At 47.7% G+C, this 19,984-nt stretch overlaps 9 protein-coding genes across 9 annotated transcripts; 3 read left to right on the forward strand and 6 right to left on the reverse strand.

The window, feature by feature from the left end:
- Positions 1–15: 15 nt before the first annotated feature.
- Positions 16–1,002, forward strand: HOO65_010417 (mitochondrial 54S ribosomal protein bL27m; the record flags this gene model as incomplete). The annotated part of the gene is made up of 2 exons (XM_071006043.1): positions 16–256; positions 347–1,002. 2 exons carry the CDS (start codon positions 16–18, stop codon positions 1,000–1,002), a joined length of 897 nt encoding a protein of 298 aa, XP_070862239.1.
- A 429-nt stretch (positions 1,003–1,431) lies between these two features.
- Positions 1,432–2,474, reverse strand: HOO65_010418 (Transcription initiation factor TFIID subunit 11; the record flags this gene model as incomplete). The annotated part of the gene is made up of 2 exons (XM_071006014.1): positions 1,432–1,809; positions 1,872–2,474. The coding sequence occupies 2 exons, from the start codon at positions 2,472–2,474 to the stop codon at positions 1,432–1,434; spliced, it is 981 nt and encodes a 326-aa protein (XP_070862240.1).
- Positions 2,475–3,566: 1,092 nt separating this feature from the next.
- HOO65_010419 (GTP cyclohydrolase 1) lies at positions 3,567–4,732 on the forward strand (the record flags this gene model as incomplete). Its single annotated transcript, XM_071005964.1, has 3 exons — positions 3,567–3,927; positions 4,041–4,345; positions 4,406–4,732. The coding sequence occupies 3 exons, from the start codon at positions 3,567–3,569 to the stop codon at positions 4,730–4,732; spliced, it is 993 nt and encodes a 330-aa protein (XP_070862241.1).
- A 654-nt stretch (positions 4,733–5,386) lies between these two features.
- HOO65_010420 (Thymidylate kinase) lies at positions 5,387–6,643 on the reverse strand (the record flags this gene model as incomplete). The annotated part of the gene is made up of 1 exon (XM_070999708.1): positions 5,387–6,643. One exon carries the CDS (start codon positions 6,641–6,643, stop codon positions 5,387–5,389), a length of 1,257 nt encoding a protein of 418 aa, XP_070862242.1.
- Positions 6,644–7,197: 554 nt separating this feature from the next.
- HOO65_010421 (uncharacterized protein) lies at positions 7,198–8,723 on the reverse strand (the record flags this gene model as incomplete). The annotated part of the gene is made up of 2 exons (XM_071005775.1): positions 7,198–8,471; positions 8,639–8,723. 2 exons carry the CDS (start codon positions 8,721–8,723, stop codon positions 7,198–7,200), a joined length of 1,359 nt encoding a protein of 452 aa, XP_070862243.1.
- A 2,603-nt stretch (positions 8,724–11,326) lies between these two features.
- Positions 11,327–13,096, reverse strand: HOO65_010422 (Mitochondrial fusion and transport protein ugo1; the record flags this gene model as incomplete). Its single annotated transcript, XM_071005677.1, has 3 exons — positions 11,327–11,936; positions 12,033–12,508; positions 12,632–13,096. The coding sequence occupies 3 exons, from the start codon at positions 13,094–13,096 to the stop codon at positions 11,327–11,329; spliced, it is 1,551 nt and encodes a 516-aa protein (XP_070862244.1).
- A 1,011-nt stretch (positions 13,097–14,107) lies between these two features.
- HOO65_010423 (Adrenodoxin -like protein, mitochondrial) lies at positions 14,108–14,661 on the forward strand (the record flags this gene model as incomplete). Its single annotated transcript, XM_071006194.1, has 3 exons — positions 14,108–14,196; positions 14,257–14,363; positions 14,423–14,661. The coding sequence occupies 3 exons, from the start codon at positions 14,108–14,110 to the stop codon at positions 14,659–14,661; spliced, it is 435 nt and encodes a 144-aa protein (XP_070862245.1).
- Positions 14,662–15,212: 551 nt separating this feature from the next.
- HOO65_010424 (Ribosomal RNA-processing protein 15) lies at positions 15,213–16,208 on the reverse strand (the record flags this gene model as incomplete). Its single annotated transcript, XM_070999709.1, has 1 exon — positions 15,213–16,208. One exon carries the CDS (start codon positions 16,206–16,208, stop codon positions 15,213–15,215), a length of 996 nt encoding a protein of 331 aa, XP_070862246.1.
- Positions 16,209–16,585: 377 nt separating this feature from the next.
- Positions 16,586–19,158, reverse strand: HOO65_010425 (Glycine-rich domain-containing protein 1; the record flags this gene model as incomplete). The annotated part of the gene is made up of 4 exons (XM_071005456.1): positions 16,586–17,149; positions 17,195–17,274; positions 17,339–18,237; positions 18,293–19,158. The coding sequence occupies 4 exons, from the start codon at positions 19,156–19,158 to the stop codon at positions 16,586–16,588; spliced, it is 2,409 nt and encodes an 802-aa protein (XP_070862247.1).
- Between the last annotated feature and the right edge of the window lie 826 nt (positions 19,159–19,984).

Genomic DNA, 19,984 nt, shown 5'->3' on the forward strand with positions numbered 1-19,984 from the left:
TATCGTCGCCCGACCATGAGTCTATCTCAGCTCCAGCGGCCCTTTGCGGCTGTGGTGTCGGGATTCGCAAGACCTCTCCTTTCTTCCAGTCTTCTCTTGGCACGGGAGCGACCAACAGTCTCATTCCAATGCAAGATCAATGCGATGAATTTGATAGCAGAGGGTCGGAGAAACGCTACCGTCAAGGCTCAGGGCGCCTACAAGCACCGACCGAAAAGAACACATCCCAAAAAGATGGGAGCCAAACGTACCGGAGGTATGTAGCGCAGCAAACGCACTAACTTGGGGGTATTTTTTCGCATTAAGAAACCAATTGGGCATGTGCTAATAGAAATGACCTTTCTAGACCAGTATGTAGTGCCCGGAAACATCATCTACAAGCAATACGGTACTCTTTGGTGGCCTGGTGAAAACACCATCATGGGTCGTGATCACACAATCCACGCTGCTGTCAGCGGTTATGTCAAATACTATCGGGACCCTGTGCGACACCCTGACCGCAAGTACATCGGTGTTGTGTTCAATAAGGAAGATACTCTCCCCTACCCCATGCATGCAGAGCGCAAGCGCCGTCTGGGCATGGCACCCGTGGCCAAGGAGGTCATTGAAGCAAAGCCCGAAATGAGCTCCAGCGGCATTCCCAACACTGTTGTCCGCGCTCATCCGCACAAGCCTGAACAATCGCAAGTGCTAAAGCTACAGGATGACTACACGTATCGTGAGAGCGCCTGGGCTATTGGTCGCTTAGTCAAGACGACGGATCTCCAATTGAAGCGCTTCAAGAGCCGACGTGCTTTCTTCCGTCACCGTCGCTGGAGTCGCGAGCGTTACCTCAAGGGCATGAAGAAAGCGGCTGAACGTCAAGCCGAAGATGGTGCTGAGGATGAGTGGGTAGCAGCAGCCCGGGCCAAAGCTCAGACAGCGGGCAAGAGCAAAGGAAAGAAAGCCAAAAAGGTCAAGGGAGGTGCCAAGGGTGGTGCTAAGATCCGGGCAAAGAAATAAGGAAACAGCGAGGCCCAGAGCTTGCTCGAGCAATGTCCGAGGATCGACTGTATTTTTCGCTAGCTCAGCATGACTGTGTATTATAATAACTATTATCTGGGAAGATTTAAAAGCTGCCGGTTTTATGTATGAATATTTAGCATTATTTGCTGCTGTCACCAAGAATCCCTAGAAACCATGCAAGATTTAATTATTGGTATCAGTTTGGCAGAAGCGCGTCTCAACAGTCTACAACCCATGAATGAATAGATATGAATGGTTCTATTATCTGACATATTCAGTATCCAGAATAGAACACGAAAGGAAATCGCTTAATGAAGAATCATGAACGCCACTCACAAGTTTGTACTGTACAATCCAACTATGATACCTACCATGGAAATAATGAAGTCTGCCTAGCAAACATTCAGCACATATAGAGCAGCCAACCTACTTGAAGATTCTTTTGCCGGTGATAACAGAAAACCTCTCTACGCCAGTTTGTTGCTGCGTGTGCCAGGGGCTTTGCATACCGACCGTGCCACCTTCCTTAGACACTCTATAACGCCGTGCTGCCTCTCGTAGATGTTCTGGGCGCAGGGGACCACGGCGCTTTACTTTTTCAGGCTCTTTTTTCTCTTCATCGGCAGTAGAATCTTCAGGGGAGATTACGGGGATTTCTAGGAGAGGTTCTACACCAGCGTGGATCCATTCCGTTTGTATGCGACGGGCACTCTCAATGATGTCGCCTATGAATAGCTTCGTTACAGTCTTCATAGCCAAGATACCCATAGGCGGTGCGGACTGTGATGCTGCGGCATTGACAACCTAGTTATACGCAGATTAGCGACTGAAATCGGCACGCTATAGTCTGAAAATGAATAGCATACCTTGCGAACTGTAGACTCTCCTAGCTTTGCGGCTCTCCAGCGCTCGTATCGATTGTACTGCTCTGGGTCAAAGGCCTCGACCAGCATACCTCGCAACCGGTTCTCCTCTTGCTTCTTTTCCTTTGTGCCTGCCGAGCTGTCAACTAACTCCATCTGGAGGGGGCCAAGCTGCTCTTCTTCCTCTTCTTGTTGCTTCTTCCCCGACTCTTTACCGGGGGCATTGCTGCCTCCGCCAACGGTGCTTGTTGGTCCAGCAACAGCGCTGCTGCTTTCTCCAAACGATGCATTTTCAGCAAGCTCTTTTTTGCTTTTACGGCCGCGTTTCTTCTTAGGTTTTTCGGTCGTACTGACCTGACTTCCAGATACAAAACTCATGGCGTCAACTGACGGAGAGCGGCGGCCATTTTCAAGGAGAGACTCTGGTGGAAAGGACGTCTGGCGAAGCGGATGTGACAAGGAAATCATGGACGCTTTGCGCCGTTTGTGTGGAGCAGATGTCATATCCGTTGCGGATCGTTTTTTAGATATGGTAGAAGGGTTCTGGTAGGAAGAGTAGGTCGGAGAGGTGGCTGAAGACGATTGCGGAAATGGAGGAGACGCCATAATAGATAAATAGACGAAACCAAAGAGCGGGTCGAAAAGTTGAAGTTGAACCTGTTGTAAGGCTAGATAGGATCTAGGGGTGTAAAGGTGCTTGGCGCTAAGGCCTCACTTGCAATAGGAATTTTGAGGTTCCGGTGAACTGAATCTGATATCAAGAAAAAGGATAATCCCAAATCGCTATATAAAAGGCTGAGCAGGTGCAGCCAATCTAACTAACGTGTGGATTGGGCTTGGGGCTTGAAAGTTGTGTGGTCGTGTACTAAGCTGGCAGCAGCAACGCGTCAGAGCCATTCAAGAAGTTGCCTAGGTGATTATGCGATGTTCAGCCGGAACTGGCCCGCGGGTGCTTACCCTGGCTTACCCTGTGGTTAGTGGACACTTTCGATTCACAAAGGCCTTGAAAAATAATTGCGTAGGCTCTGTAATTCAGTGACTCATGTCCTCTATAAAGACCTCCCTACCAAAATCAACATTGTTATTTTGGGCATGGATATGACGTGACGAATAAATACATGCTTGAACAAAAGTCTCCAGCCCCCCTTCAAACTGCGCCGGATCGGCCTTGCAGGCGACTCTGCAACTTTATCAACTCCTACAGAAAATCCCTTTTTTTGACACTTAACCCTATCGATCCCACAGCCAAACCCTAGTTATGATGGCGAAATCAGCCATGTAATTAACGATAAGATACGAATGGTATCTGAAAAAAAAGTTTGCGATGTTATCAAGACGAAGATAAATGAAGGCCGAACTTCTAAAGGGGAATAGTGGAAAAAAATAGACAGAATATTCGGCTTGGAGCGATTATTAGTGTGAGTATTTATAAAAAAGTATGATTCTGGTTCTGTAGTGCTGAGTGAGGATGCACGAGTCTTGTTTTATGAACCCGTTACTAGTACATATAATTGTGCCCCTCCCCTCCTCTAGTGGTCCCATATATAACTATCTTCCTAAAGCTTTCACCCTTTTCTATTCGCTTTTCTTTTTAGGCTCGTCCGGATATTTCTCTTCATCAAACCTCACGATTTCGGCCTCGGTAAAGCGGCTGTCTTAAGGCTCTCACATACCAAGTATCGGAATTGCTACTGAACCATGGCGACTCCGCAAGTTAAATCTGCTGCCAGTCGCAATTCGTCTCCTGTGGCCAACGGCATGCATCACAAGTTGAAAACGACAACCGAGAACGGCGCTGCGGGCTCGAGCTCGTCAAGCGATGAGTCTGGCAGCACTGTCTCTAAGCGCAGCGGCAGCAAACAACCTAAGAAAGAGAAGTCTTCTCGCAAGCGCAAAGCAACCGAGAAGATGGATTTCGATGGTGACGAGGATAAGATCGCAAATACCCAGAACGGCGTCGTTGAAATGGCGAAGCGCACCAAGCACAAGACCAGCAACGAGAATGTAAACGGCAGTACCAATAATGGCAGTGACGGGTCTGCAGGACTGGCCTTGAGCAGTAAGCTACCCCCATTTTGTATCTCACTTGATGTGCCTGGATGATGGCGGCATTGTCACGCATAATACAGTCACAAAGCCTGCGCAAAGCATCCCCTGCTAACTATCAACCAGATGGCTTCCAGACTCCCCGAAATGACAAAGACGAGGCGGCAACACAGGCGCGCATAAAGAAAATGAGCGAAGCTATGCGCACCATCTTGGAATGTATTGGCGAGGATCCCGATCGCAGTGGATTACTAGACACCCCAGAGCGCTACGCCAAGGCTATGATGTTCTTCACCAAAGGCTACCAGGAAACTGTGCCCAACATCATAAAACAGGCTATTTTTAACGAGGGCCACAATGAAATGGTCATCGTCAAGGACATTGAAGTCTTTAGTATGTGTGAACACCATTTGGTGCCCTTCACCGGCAAGGTACGTTAGTCACTTATGGATAGCTTGTCTATGGTCATATCTACTGCCACAGAAAACTAGGTACTAACTAGTATTGTTAAGATGCACATTGGCTATATTCCCCGCGAAAAGGTCGTCGGCATCTCGAAGCTACCACGCATTGCAGAGATGTTTAGCCGCCGGCTGCAAATCCAAGAACGCCTGACGCGCGAAGTCGCTACAGCCATTATGGAAGCCCTGAACCCCCAGGGAGTGGCTGTCGTCATGGAAAGTGCCCATTTGTGCATGGTCATGCGTGGCGTTGAGAAGACCACTACTTCGACTATCACAAGCTGTGTCTTGGGATGCTTTGAGCGCAAGAGCAAGACGCGCAACGAATTCATGAGCTTGATTGGATTGAACCGGTAGTCTAATTGTGCTACTTGTCCCTTGGCCAAGCGTTGCTGGTGAGACTATGGGTTGACTTGAGAATCTGCGATATAAAGCATCTCCTTCACCCTTTCTGTCCCTTAACGCTTGAGATAGCCCATTATTATTGCGCTATTACTTCTTCCTCTTCTCTTCATCTTTTTCTTTTTCTTCATTTCATCTACGGTTAAAAAACTTTTCTTGGTTATCCTTTCAAGCACTCTGGGCGACACATGGCATTCTCTTCAACAGCGAGAGCGACGATCATTGTTTGATACGGCATGGGGTTATTTGCTGCTTTATATTTCTTTTTTCATTTGTTTTCTACTGATTCTTCGTACTTATTTGGCTTTTCCCTTCCTTTCCCTTGAACTTTAGACATTTGCAGCGAACTGGATATCGTGGAGCTGGGCCCCCATCTCCACGCTGGGCTATTCTCGATTGGATGTCTTTCTGATCTTGTGTTGTTCTGCATAGTAGCCAAGATATATTGGATGACAACTGGGCTCAACGACCCTCCTTTATAGTTGCCGTTTCTCTTTATACATTAAAATATATGAATGTATACATATGTACATATGTATACATATTCTCGTATTACGTTATCTGCTGATTGTAATGCCGTTATTGCGCTGGACGAATCTCACAGGTAGCTCAGGAGACCACACGAACTTTATTGTCTCCACTAATCTTGTCCCTTGCTTCAAGACGAGCCAGGACCTTGGCCCAAATTTCCTCCGAGACTTCTTCAATACCAGCCCCAGCATCGATAATCTCGAGATCCTCCTGCTCTTGTTGAAAGGGCCTATGTTTCACGCTGTCGTTGCCTTCCATCTCAACATCTTCATCCTTGATATCCTCGCCTCCTTTGCTCAAGACATGGAATAATTCTCTCACACGCTTCTGCATGTCTGCCTTTTCGTATACCTCATCTCCCCAGCCGCCTCTTTCTCGCGCCTTATTCTCGTCTAAATCTAGGAATAGCACAATGTCAGGTCGGGGGAGGCCAAGCTCTGGCTGGCGTGCCCATTGAAGCGAGAGGGTAGGGTTCTTCTTAGCTGCAGAGTATACTACCCCGCTGTAGTAATAGCGGTCGCATAGAACACTGGTTCCAGATTCTAGAAGACTAGTTATAGTGCGTGCGGCTTCCCAGCGGTTTGCAGAGAAAAGCAAATGAATGACATGATCGTCCATATCGGCCGTGTTCTTGAGATAGGCATCGATCATTTTTCCAATGGGTGTCGAGCGATCTGTGGCAGATGTCAGTCTTCCGTGCCCCTGCAGTGTTGAATCTGAGGGTGACTTACCAGGAAATCGCATCACGGTTGCCTTGCGTCCAGCTTCTAAAAAGCGCTGCGCTAGGAGCTTGACTTGCGTAGACTTCCCACTGCGGTCAAGTCCTTCTAGTACAACTAATGAACCTCGGGCGCGCACAGCTGTATTTGCGGTGCTAGTATCCGCTGTGAAGTTGACAGCATCAAGACTGGTACCTTCGGTAACTATAGAAGTTCCGGCTGTAGGCTCTATACCGGCAGCTTCGCTAAGGGCAGTCTCGCCAGCTGGGGAGATCGAGGTAGAGTCAACAGCCAATGCATCAGTAGATGGGTTAGCTATAGAAGGAAAGGATTCTACTTCAGCCTCAGGCATCGTCACAGCTGTAGCTATAGACACATCGGGCGTGTCGTCTGGCGTCATTTGGCTAATATTAAAAGTCTGGGTAGTTGTTGAACTTGTGACTTCTCCCGCTGTTAGGGCTATTGTTGATGGTTTGGCTGGCAGTGGTGGTGGAATAGGAGAAGCGCGCGGGCTTTCAGCGATAGGAGTGACAGTTGTAGTGGTGTTAGCAAGGACAGGCACTGAAACAGACGACGTGGCAATGGCAGCAGCAGCAAGATCGTCAATTGAAGCCATTCCGCTATTTGGAGCTAGAAAGAGAAATATGCACAGGGAAGAGCCCACACCTTATTTTTATCTTAGTGAACTGCAAATTGATATCTTTTTTGGGACGGTCTTCACTTGAGTTGAACTTTGGGTTGTGGTAACATGATTGGCTGGCTTGGGGAAGGCGACGACAGCACGTGCTGTTTAGGAAGCTTATAGTGGACGCTGCCCTGTTTTTTTCAGTACAGACAGTGATAGCTTACAGTGGAGAACATTGTTTAGTTACGTGCATTCATATATTGTTCATGTAAAGAAAGCTATCAAAAAGGAAAAAGCTTGAGTCAAATGTCACCAAAAACAACAACACATCAAATAGCTTCAAACCATAATCACCTATTAACATCCATCTGAGATGACGGCCAAATAAGACTCCGCCAAGTAAAGCCATACTCCGTTTGTACTGTGAGTCCTAACGAATGCACCACCGTGTAGAAAAAAAGAAGCGAGATACGATTTCTCAAGGCAGCAAGAAGAAAAAAGAAAATTTACACAACACAAGGAACTACGGTGTAGTGTTCTTCTCTTTAAGGATTGCCAGCCTTGGTAGTAGTGGCGGTAGGGGCAGTGGTGGGGGAGGTCTCATCATCGGCAGAGGGACTTTCGCTTTGGCTCTCACCGTTATCACTTTCACTCTCCCAGATGTTGAAGCCCTCGCTGGCATCAACCGAATCTGGAGCTGGGAGTTTTTCCTTTTGAGAGCTAGCTGGCCGTGACAGAAGCTCTTCAACAGTGGTGTTATCAATAGCCTCAATCATACGAGCCTGAGAAAGGGGCACATTTTCTTCTTCTTGCTCAGGAGAAGCTGCATCAGGAGTGGTGGCAGAGGCTACAGACGGGGTAGCAGTGGAGACATCATCTTCAGCATCAGTTTCTTCGTCAGCTGGGACAACGAAGATGGATGATTCGTCACATCCTTCAGCATAAAATTCAGTCACATCAAGATCGGCAAGAGCAGTGCGCTTTTGCTCAATAATCATGGCATCCTCGTTAGCACGAGCCGCGGCCTGTGAGCTAGACGTCTGACTAGCGTCGTCGGGAGGAGGAACATTCTCTTTGTCACGACCCTCGGCATGGTCTTTATCAGCGCGGGTTTTGGTCTCATCATCGGAGCTCAAGTCCAGAACACAGGTGCTATGTTGAAGCATGTTTGTAGCATGCTCTTGCGGGGTGTCTTCGTGAATTACAAAATCCCAAGAAGGCTTGTATTCACGCAAGTAAATTGCCGACAGAGTCTGAGTAGCAGGGGTGGGGTTGGTGACGATGGAGGACAACGGGGAGCTAATGGGCTTTGACTTGGACTTGGCGAGGCCAGTGAAGCCAGGAATAGTGCCCTTAAGAGCAGCGTCGAGACTGAAGGGGGCAGCCTTGACAGAGGCTCGAGAGGACAGGGGCGAGCCGATGCGGCTGTAACTACTAGTGGCACGACGATGGTGGGGATGATGAATAGTGCTTAGCCCAGAACGCTTAAGTGAGCGTGTAGGTGACCGGCCAGCAGGAGGCGACAAGGGAGATGACTTGAGGGGGGCGTTGAGCTTTGAAATGGGAGACTTGGTCTGTTTGACAGAACGAATTCGTGATGAGGAAGCAGGCAATGAGCGAGTTGAAACAGCGGGAGAAGGTTTAGCAGCTGGAACAGAGGGTTTGAAGATGTCCTTGACAGGCTCTTTCGAATGGGTTGAGCAAATATCAAAAGTTTTTGTGCGCTTGATAAAAACAGGATCAACGTTTTCAAAGTCACTATCGTCGACAATGTCAACGGCCTTGCGTTTGCCGGCTGATGGGGGGGTAGAAACAGTAGCTTTACATGAGATGTTAGTGTATCGGGTGGGTGACTTAACAGGATGGGATGATAATGACTGCGCGGTTGAAAGACGAGGGATTTGAGGTTGCCAGTATATCATAAGTCTAGAGACAGGCGTCTGATTGACTTTGGGAAAGTAGGGTTGGATGTAGCTTTAGACTTACAGTTTTGGCGATTCTTGATGCTAGTCAAAGTCTGTAGGCGAGTGCTGTCGAGCGGCGCGAATGGCTGGCGGGCGGCGGTAGCCATTCTGGTGTTGGAAGACCAAGCGTTGCGTGGGAGCGATAGACGTGAAAAGTTTATGTTGCGTGTCGATGCGGGCAGTGGTGCATGTGGATAGCCAGAGTCAGGCCTGGTTGTGTGCTATAGTGGTAAAAATGGACTGCCAGGTTTGACGAGGTTCGTTTAGGTGCAGTGCAGCAGTTGAATTTGAAGAAAGGACGAGCGAAAAAATAAGCGCAACGAGCCAGCGAAGCAGACAGCGGGAGAGAGTCAGACAAGCAGTCAGTATATCAGAAAAAAAGATGTTGAATAATAGCGCGAGATAACACGAAGTTAATGCGATTGAGTTTTCAGAGTTTAATTGATGCAGGCACACGAAGATTTGTCGAGGATTGAATGAAGCGGAGACAAAGGAAAAGATTGGAAAAAGAGCGAGAAAAAGGCGAATCAGATATGCAAACGATAGATGAAAAAAAAAGTGTTGGAGAAATAAGAAAATACGCATCAAAAAAGAAGAGGCCAGGCCAAATGGCTGCTAGTAAGATGAAATGAACGAAGAGAAGAGGAGAAAGAAAATAAGACGAAAAGACGCGAAGGAAAAGAGGAAAATGGGAGATAGAATTCCAGGAACATGAAGAACCTTGCTTCAGTGCAGCGTCTTCATGCCTATGTCAGGGCCAACCACCAGCCCAAGGTTTAGAGACTCGGCTTAACATCGGTTAATATACCGCGATTGTATATTTTTCTTCCTTTTGAGGTGTACGTCACGAGGGAAATAGGTCAGATGAATGAACCGAAAACATCTCTGGAGTACTTGACAAGCTCACTTTGTGAGTAGCCTAGTAGTCACAACTAGGTTGGTACTAGTATTGATGGCCACTGATTCCTTTTCCTGGCTCATATTACTATCGCCAGGGCTTGAGTGAGTAGACAATGGACCCGCAATTAGATGGCAAACCAGCATATTAAGTATTGATCCACATCCTAGTCTTAATACAGCATCATTTCGACCAACTGGGTAAAGAAAATGCACTGTCAACTCCGACCATGGTAAGCTGGTTTGTCGAGAGCCCAACGTTGCCGCCACTCATTCCATACGCGAGAAACAAAAATGCAGAGGCCTACTCCCTCTCTTCCAAAAGCAGATCACCCTCTTTCCCTAGACCCAAAAGTTCCACGGGATAAGCTTCCAGCTACAGCACATGTGGGTGGGGAAACAATAAAAGCCCTGGAACATGTATATAGAAGAACTTGACGCTTCTCTATGCTACCACAAGATTAGCACTTGTTTATCATCGAGACGAACGAGATGGCGATAATGGGGAATATTGTCTTCATTAATCTACTGGTTGTATTATCTCGTGTCTTGGGGCTTTTCCACAGCACTTGCGCAAAAAGATGAGCGTGATGAAATTTCTGCTGTCACGAGTAGCCCCTATCACGTACATATGACCCCGCCCCCTCGTTACAAAGCTGCACACATGTTTCACGTCCCTGATTGGCCCAAGTACAGAAGCAGCTAGCTGAGTCGAGACCGTAATGAATGGCCGCTACCCATCCACTTATCTCTAGTTCTCCTGCCATAGCTCTCTTCCACCCCCCTCTCCCACGCACGTGGAACGGTGTTTGCGGCGTGTCTGTATCTCTTCAAATCCTATCTCACCACTAAAAAATCTGCACGCAGCCTAAAACAGCGCGTCTCACGATTCGTCTTTGCGATCGCTTGATGCGCAGCGAACTCTTGCCGTCGCCTACCCGAGTGACAAGTAGTACGGCATGCAATGCTCGAGTTGGGTCTTCTCTATGCATTTGATGCGCATCCGGAGTGTAATTTGTTTGCTTGCTTGCTGGCTCTCCTTTTCTTCCATCACTAACTTGATTTTATGCCTTAGGTATACATGCATGCATGTATGGCCTAGGCTAGTCAACAGTCCCTTCACCCATCCAGCCTCCGTCATTTTCATGCGCCATTTCGTCCAACTGTTTTTCCCTTGCGAGCACAAGCAAACGATCGGCAATGTGGCATCCAAAATCTAGTCGTTTCACAGCTGCAACAAAGTGGCAAAGAACCAATAATCATGTCGCTTCTATAGCAGCAATGGAAGATTATTGGAGAGCAGTACAACGCACGACCTTCTGAGCATTTGGTGATAGCAAACATTAAATCACGCCTAACTCAGCTAGGCACATGGCTGCGTAAATGGGAGAAGAGAGAATGTGTTGATTCATAGACGATATAGAAAACATATGAAGAAAAGACCATCGTATCGTAGCAACTTTTCAATGCGGCAATAGCAGCAATAATAGACAAGAAAAAGACATACAACAGCTGGACTAGGGCCTGGCAGTCATGTCAATAGCTTCTTTTCTAAAGATAAAACAATCCGTCACAGGTTAGTGATTAGCATACTTGTCACTAAACGCATTCATATTGCCCAGTTTTCGACACCAGCTGTCTAGCCTGGGCATTTATGATTGGGGAGGGCAAGGACATCCAAAGTTCCCGTCTGCATCCCTTTAACTCAACTTGTCCAAAGAGATTTTAGTGGGATATAAGGTCATTTCTCGTAAAAAAGGGTTGAAGAATACCTCAGGAGTAGGCGAGAAAATCAAGTCTACAGATGAGATGCTCAGAACTCGCCCTCACCACTACTTCCAACCAGGTTGGCCGTCCACAAACCGACCAAGCCCCACCAATTAACCTTCCATCCACGCCATAGACCTTCTAAGCCCTGGCCCTTGAGATAGATAGGTCCAGATGTTTTGTTGCGGTTCTTGCGCGCCCGCGAGATAGAGGTGGTCTTGGAGGTAGAGGGTTCAACGGTCCGCACACCTTCTTCAGCTGCAATGTGATACATGGTGCCAAAGATACCGCTGTAGCGGCCAATGGGGACAATAGTCTCCAGGGCGTTACCCTGTGGGTCTGCAGCATGCACATACTCGGGCGAGGAGATGACGTGGGTCTGGGCACGGCGCAACACTGTCTCAATGGGCAGCTTGATGAAGATGGACGCCGCGGATGCGCAGAACTTGGCAAACGAGTACGTCATGGGCGACTGCTCAGCATCAATACGGAACTGCGTCCGCAGAGCGAGTGGGGTCGAAAGGGTGAGGAGAGGGTTCACCAGTGAGTGAAGCAAAGTGGGGACAAAGAGGACGGAGGGGCATACGTATGACGGAAGTGATCGCAGCACCGAAAGAGTTCGTCTAGGGCCCTTGGATGCAGGGGTAATGAGCAGCCTGCAGAGATGAAGGAAAATCACATGTCAGCAATCCTGCTAGAAAATAAATCTAGTTATCAAAGCTGATGCTATGGATTGCCAATAGTTCACTTACCTTGTGCGCACTAGATCAAGGGGGCACAGTATCAGGCCAGTGGCAACGGCAGCGGCGGCAGCCACACACAGTGAAGCCCAAGGATAAGGCGATGCAATTCCTATCAACTTGTCTAGGTCGTCCTTGACGCCAATATCTGGAACATTGAAGATGGCACTAAGGAAACTTCGTGACCAGTTTTCCAAGAGCGACTGGAGCACATTGTATACAAAGGTTGAGTTGGATCCCTTCCACACACCCCAAGCTCCCTCTTTTGTCCACAACTGGCTGATGACTTCGTTGATGGAATTGGACTTGGCCAGTACAAGTTGATGTGGTGGCAGTGCTGGCAGAGTAGGCTTGGGCGGTGGTAATGGTTCATCTTCAGCAAAAGGATCGAGTTCTTTACGGCTGCTATGCGAGAACGGGTTAGATGAGTCTTCGAAGCCGGAGGTAAAGTAGTTGGGCTCTTCATTGTCGGATTCACCCTCGCCAAACTGTAGATTGGAGTGTTAGATCATGGTCACACGCAGGTTTTCAGACGCTTCGATCATTCAACTACGTCATTTTAGAATAAGCTATACGCCAAAATGTAGGACTTATTAGCAGGAGAAACGTACCCCGAATCCACCCTCTGAGTAGCTAGCCACCGGGCGCGGCTTTTTGGGAGTCTCGAAAATTGGCTCAACGACCTGAGCTTCTTGGGCCTCCTCGCATGTGCGCACCTGTAGGAGCACCTTGGCAACCTCAAATGGCTGCGACATGAGCACTGATGTGTACTTCCACATCATGTCGTCTAATAGCTCGCGTGCGGTAGTAACGACAGATGGCGACGGCTCGCTAATGTAGTCCTTGTAGTCCAGGTCCGAGAACATATCGCGAGCCTTAGAGGAATAGCGGCCTGCGGCCGACGTAGCCGTGGCTGAGTTTTTGATGGCCGAAGCCGTGACATTCACAGCTGACGAAGAAACATTGGAAGTTGTGGAGGAAACGCCAGCGGCTAGGCCATGTTGTTCGGCGAGACTGGGTGGAATATAATAAGGGCGAAGAGGGTTAACGCTCTCGCGATAAGAAGGGGTCGCCATGGCTTGGTTAGAAGGAGGGGAGGGGGGTGAGGGGAAAAATGGATCGTGAGATCCGAAATAGTTTTAAACCGGGGAACAAAATAAAGTAGGGAGCAAAGTAGGTTTTGTCTCGTCAGAGATACACGAGCAAATGCTATGTATACAAAAAGAGCCTAATGACAAGGCCGATGAGGCTTAAGGCTCGACTGGGCCGAAAAATTGAGAGCTTGCTGCATCCTTCCTCCATCACCCACTTGACGGCATCATGCGCATATCAACCCAGCCTTTCTTAAAGTGGCGGCTGACTCAGCCAAAATCACCGAGGACTGGGGGGTCACAATGAGTAGCCTGGATTTCATGGGAATTAGAATCATGGTGGCATAAGCCTACGAGCTTGCATCTCTAATTTAACCCACCGTTGCAAATTATTTATTCTCATTCTGATCTATTTCAAGTTTCAATCTATCATAGTCGATCTCTACTATTCTCAGTGGCTACATTGCCCAAGGCGGGGGGGTTTCTTTACATACTGCCTAATTCAAACGCAAGGTAAGCAAGCCACAGGGTGCTCAGCCTAGGGTTTACAGTGTCCGTTGCACAGCAAACTAACAGTACGTCAATTTTGCTGATCTTCAGTAAAATAAGGCTTGTGATTGGTTCGTGCTAACCACGAATCAATACTTTTTTTTCGCAGAGCTGAAAGCCCAGGTTACTTTTTGCTCAGTCCGGTTTGACAGCTGGATAAGAGAGAGAGAGAGAGTGAGGAAACAATTCTTTAATTTTAGCGGTCTGCTTCATCACTTGTATTTGCACTTCAGGTTATACTTTTTGGTCCATACTCTCAACCGCTGAGTTTTATTATCGACTCTTCTACTCGACTACGATCCGGCTGTTCCCCTCCGATACGCATTTATTATGTTTGGTTATCGGTGCTTGTTTGCAGGCGTGGCCCGCTTGGCGACTTCTTCAACCATACGTCCGGCAACTCGGATAGCCTGCCAGCTGGATACAATAAACTTCCGTGCTTCGGCGATGGGATATGTCTCTCGGACTTCAGCGGCGTTCTCCACTAGTTCCATGAGACAACATGGCCATATTTCTGCCCCGAAGCCCGGAGAGGAGTGAGCTTATTTCTTTAGCCTGCTAGAAGCCTGATCAGCAATTCCATTAACACAATTTAGGCTTCATATTACCTTTGTTGACAAGGAGGGCATTGAGTACAAGTTTGAGGTTTCCGAAGGTGACAACCTCCTCGATATTGCCCAGGCAAATGATCTAGAAATGGAGGGTAAGCAGCTATCCTTACGTCTTTGATATGTATGTGACTTTTCTAACCATATATCCTAGGGGCCTGCGGTGGCTCTTGCGCTTGCTCAACATGCCATGTGATTGTCGAGAACGAGACATACTTCGATAAGATCCCCGAACCCGATGACGATGAAAATGACATGCTGGATCTGGCCTTTGGCTTGACCGAGACTAGCCGTTTGGGGTGTCAGGTTAAGATGACTAAAGAACTTGATGGCATCAAGGTGAAGCTGCCTGCCATGACCAGGAATTTCCAGGCTGGCGACTTTGGCAACTAGGCACTAGGAAATATGTGTCGATGACCATGCAAAAGCATGGAAAAAAACAAATGGCAGTTTGTGTAGTACGAGAAGCACATGCTTGCCCATACATCATGTCCTACGCCTATGATTCCTATATTCTTGCTTGCTACACCCCCATTCAACTCCCCCAAAGATTTCTCGAAATATGGCCATAATGGGCTATTCGCAGTTGCTTTGGCTTGTACATGTACTACTATTAGATATGATTTAGATGATCTTCAGCGGCGTTATGAAATTTTTCAAGGTTAAAAGAATATGGACTCGACATAGTAGTGGTGATTAGAAAACAATCATTGATGATAGTGTCTAGAGCGGCGACGCAACGACAGGAAAATCATATGAGAATTATTTCTATGCATATCAATCGATCATGTAAAAAAACGAATACAGGAGACAGAGCTTGACAATATGACCTACAAATTGACTCTTAACATGATGCTCATGAACTTTTGTGATTAAGAACCGTAGCAAAAACGATCCCTTGATTTGCCTATCATTTCAACAACACCCCTTCATAGATTATGCATTTAAGCTTCTTCGATTGGCCCCTTCTTCAGGCCACCACCCCCAGAGGCAATTAGGTCAAGGAAACCCTTTTTTGTCATCTCCTGAACTTTGGCTTCTCTCTTGGCTAAGCCTAACATGCCCTCCTTGCGCGTATCTCTCTGTGCCTCGACTGCCCGGACCTGAGCCGCGCGAACGGCATTGAACAGCTTGATAACACCACGCTGTGCGACCTTGCGTAACTTGCGCTCCTCCTCCATGCACTTACTTGCGGACAGCTGAACCTTGGGTTGGCCTTGCACTTTTGGTTCTAGGACATCCTTGACACGGCCCTTTTCAAGAGCTGCACGCTTCTCTTCCTTCAACTGGCGCTTGACCTTGCTCTCTAATGCAGAATCGACAATGGCCTGTGACGCCTTCTGGGCATCAATACTGCGCGAAAGCATGGGGTCTGCACGCTTAGAGGTCGACAGCTTTGTCGAAAGAATTTTGGAAAGGGAGGTAGCAAAAGCGGTGGGATCGTTTCGTTTTGACTTTGACTTTTGCCTGACTGCGGGGCCTTCAAGACCAGTGATATCGTCATCTTCATCGTCGTCCTCATCGTCGTCATCGTCATCCTCTTGCGAGTCCTCAGCGGCTAGCATATCTTCGTCGAACTCGTCATTGCCAAGCATGGATTCGTCATCATCATCGCCACCACTAGCATTGGCTGTTGCTATGTCGCTTGTACTGCTTGACGGCGCGGTCTTCGCTGACTCGTTGTTGAATTTGGCGCCCTTCTTTTCTTTGGTGGAAGAGATTGCGATGGTCTCTTCGTCGTCGCTACCCCCCACGTCGGCAGGAGCATCTAAAATGTTTTCATTGTCGGAATCTTCTAGGTTGACAGCTGCAAAGTCCTCGGCTTCAGATTCTTCGCTGCTGCTATGGTACGCTTGTTGACGGTGCACTCTGCTCTTCTTGTGTGGCCGGGCACTATCGTTACCACGTGCCCGCTTTCTTGCGGCGCCGGGTCCTGCCATTGTGTGGTATAAAGAACTGCGATTGCAAAAGAAAAGAAGTTTGAAGAGAAGTAAAGGTGTTGAGTATGACCTTGGATAATGATATGTGAAGTTGTTCCTTACGTTGACTAGTCAAATGCAACTAAAAAAAAAAAGTCCTAGATTAAGATTTTACTGTCAGATTAGGAAGGCGGTGAAAAAAAAGAAGCTTATCGATAAAATACACATTTATGGGGCTAGCAAGTAGTTCAAGTTCGAATTCAAATATCACGATTTGCCAACGAAAAAATAGACATAATGCGCCTTTAACCTCTAAATTTTCAGCGCTATCAACAGCCTGTAAATGTAGTGGCAGTAAATTCTAATCAGACGCATAGCAGCTTGAGAATCAAGGAGAACTAAACACCGCCACCACCGCCACCACCACAACCTCCTCCGCCGCCGCCCCCTCCGCTGCCGCCTCCACAACCTCCGCCGCCGCCGCCGCCCCCTCCACAACCTCCTCCTCCTCCACAACCATTACTACCACAGGATATGGATGCAATAGGTCCGACATGGCCATCAGTAGAAACTCCACAGTGAGCAGACCCTCCACATGCAATCAAATCTGCTGCAGCAGACACGATAGATGTACTTATAGATGCGAGGTCGCTGGTTGGACCACAGCCTATACCGGAAGGCATACCTGCTCCACAGGAGCCACAGCCTCCCGGGCTTCCACATGCACCGGCTGCAATAGCGCCAGAGCAAGTTCCAGCTACACAGAGAGCTTCAGTATTATTGACTGAGCTAACATCTGTGCATGGATAAATGCCTGGGTGATAGTAGACCGGGGATGCATAGGGCCCATACATATAGTATGAAGTGCCCCAGTGATCGTAGTATTCGTTCTGCGGTGGAAGCTTGCGGTCCTTTTTAGCGGCGCGGCGTCGGGCTTTGGCGTACTGTCTGTCAAGACGATCCTGATATACTTTATATAAATGCGAGCGGTTCGTAATAACACGCACGGCGCTGTGGGATGATATGTGAGGGGCCTTGTTCTGGGGGCAGTCGTTGGGGCCATTAGTAGACCAAAAGCGCTCGATTACTACTGTAGTGTTAGCATCCAAAAGGCAGAAGTCTAAGAGGACAAGACCATGATAAAGACTCACCTTGGTTTTGCTTGCTCATTCCAAACATTTTGGCAATGCTAGAAACGCTTTGAACACGGGTTGCTTCGCAATACCAACAGGTACACTGCGAATAAACCTCTTGGTATCGTTCTTGATACAACTTGCTTGTCATTTCGAACCCGTCTGATAGCTTGGTTTCATCAATTTTATCGTCATGGTCTAGGAATCGACCATATGACACAGCCGTGGCTTCATAGTAGCTTACAGGGCTTAGTTGGGCTGTATGCCACGCAAGATCGACATCAAGGGTTGGCACTAGCATTATATCTCGGGGCTCACTCATGAGACTCATGAATCGAGTATACCTGAGAATCAACCTTGACATGGTGGACATGATGGCAGGGCTGTGAAGCCAGTCTATGGCTTGCATCTTCTCAGCAAACACGCCCTGTCGCATAACAGCTCCGACAAGATCAAGTGCAAATGGAGAGGGGTTGTCGTGGTATCGGCTCATCATTTTGCGTAGCTGCTTGGAACGTATCTGATACGATTTACTGTCTAGGCCCTTTTCGAGTATGAGGGCCCTAATGGCCTTTGTTCGAAGAGCAATGCTGAGGCGCAGCTGCACACGCTCCATATTACGGTTCTCTTCCTTCTCAATGAAAGTTTCGGGAAGCTTCCCAAAGACAGCGCCGACCACGACGTTTGGAAAATTGCGAGCTTTTGCAGCTGCAGAAGGCTCCTTCTCGCAAGAGGGCTTCCCGTTGGTAAGATATAAGACGGTTCCTGGCATGGGGTACTTTCTGTTAGAGAGATTAGAGGCATCTGTGATGAATTTTGAAAGGCATAAAAGCTTGCGATCGATCTTGGTTTTGCAGGCTGGACAGGAGGTCTCGAAGTTGCCATCGGCATATCCAGTGCCAACGAGGGGCTCCGCACTTGAAAATTATTAGTACTAATCGACAAAACGAATGAGGGAACGGGTCCTCCCACCTTTCCCATTCAATGTCCGTCCCAGTGGCACAGGTTGTCCAGGGAACATGAATCTTGATGTTGCATTTAGGGATCGGGCATGTTAGGCTGTAATTCATAGGGCTTTCGACATTGTCCCAAGGGTGTCCAGTGCGAGATTCAAAGTTTTTCCGGGCTTCCGCAGTTCCTATGAGACGGAAGTCCGCGTTGATAACTTGATTGATTAGTTTCCATGGGAAGCCCGCCAGCCAAAGCGACCTGTGTCCGGCTCTCAGGCAATCTTCAAGGTAGTCTCGGGGATTGAGCATGTGAGTGTGCCAGACCATAAGGACATCGAGTGGAGGCATATCATCAGCTGTCCACACCAGTGCATCCCTCTGCTGTGGAAAGCGGCTATAATAAGAGTCTCTGTTGATCATTATGTCGGTAGTCAAGCGCTTCTTAGGCATTGAATTCCACCATGCTTCGTAACGGCCGACTGCGCGTGCAAGATATACACTCCAGCGCTTCTCACGTAGCAAGCTGAGAGCAGCCTTGTGCCTTTGCGTCTGGGAGTTCTCGATATCTGAAGTCCAAGGACGCTTCTGGTCCGTCTCATCGCGTTTGGGCCGTACATCAAGAGATTTAGGGGCATGGGAGTCACATATCCCCCATAGACCATCGGTGTAGCCAATCTCTTCACGGAGCTCTATCAAAGCATGTAGAAACCGCAGATGAGCAATACATCGATGTTCAGTGGGCGGGCTAGGCCCATCGTTTAAGTCGAGGGCAGTGCCCTTTGCGTAGATGTCGCTCAGAGATGTATTGGGAACATCTTCTTTGAAGTTGGTCGTGTTTCCGGGGGGATGGAGTTTTCCCGATGAAGTAGCCCCATCATCAAACGTCATTGTAAGGTTTTATTTAGCTGGCTGGTTGTTTAAACGAAACAAAGATAGCTACGTGATGTGATAATGAGTATAGTTTCGAGAGTACATGCAGGGGACACTGAACATCTTTATAATTTATAGTAGTCTGCTTTCACGCTAATGATTGTTTGTTTAAACAGTTGCCCGATTTGCATCTATTGTTCGGCCCTTTAGTAATTGCCATAGTCAATAAGGGACTAATTGGCTTTGATCTCGAAGCACCTTCCGCTTGTGTTAGTTAATAAGCGTTAATCAGCCTAAAGAGAGAAAATGCCCAAAGGCAGTGATGCATAGTACGAGATTATTAGTACCAGAAAGATGAATGGCGAGGCATATTCCTATGATGCAGCACTTATCTCACATGCAAATATATACGTTGCTAAAGAGCTAGTAACACTATACATACAGTATAGTTGATCGACAAAAGATGCTTAAAGCAGGACATTAGGGAGCTAGGTGACTAATTTCACAGTTAAATTATAGTGATGGTATAGGATAACATTAGACTCGCTAAAAGTCAACCCTGGCGGTAACAAATAGAGGGAGCAAAGCCAAAGATGCTCAAGTAAAAGCAAATGAACAGAAAGATATCCTAGATATCCTGCACAGTGCTGAGCCGTCACATAGCTCTAATCTGGTAGGAACAAGGCAACATTAAGAGTCACTTTCAGAGATTCTATCCAAGTAGCTAGCTGGATATTCGGAACAAAGCCTATGTTATTAATTACGTCATTTTTTTTTCCATCTTACCGTCATCCAAAAAGAGCCATATATCCAACTAATGTATATGTACACAGCCTCCTCTTGG

Source organism: Ceratocystis lukuohia (genome assembly GCF_044167205.1).
Source record: "Ceratocystis lukuohia strain C4212 chromosome Unknown Supercontig1_pilon, whole genome shotgun sequence".
Classification (NCBI taxonomy): Eukaryota; Fungi; Ascomycota; class Sordariomycetes; order Microascales; family Ceratocystidaceae; genus Ceratocystis; species Ceratocystis lukuohia.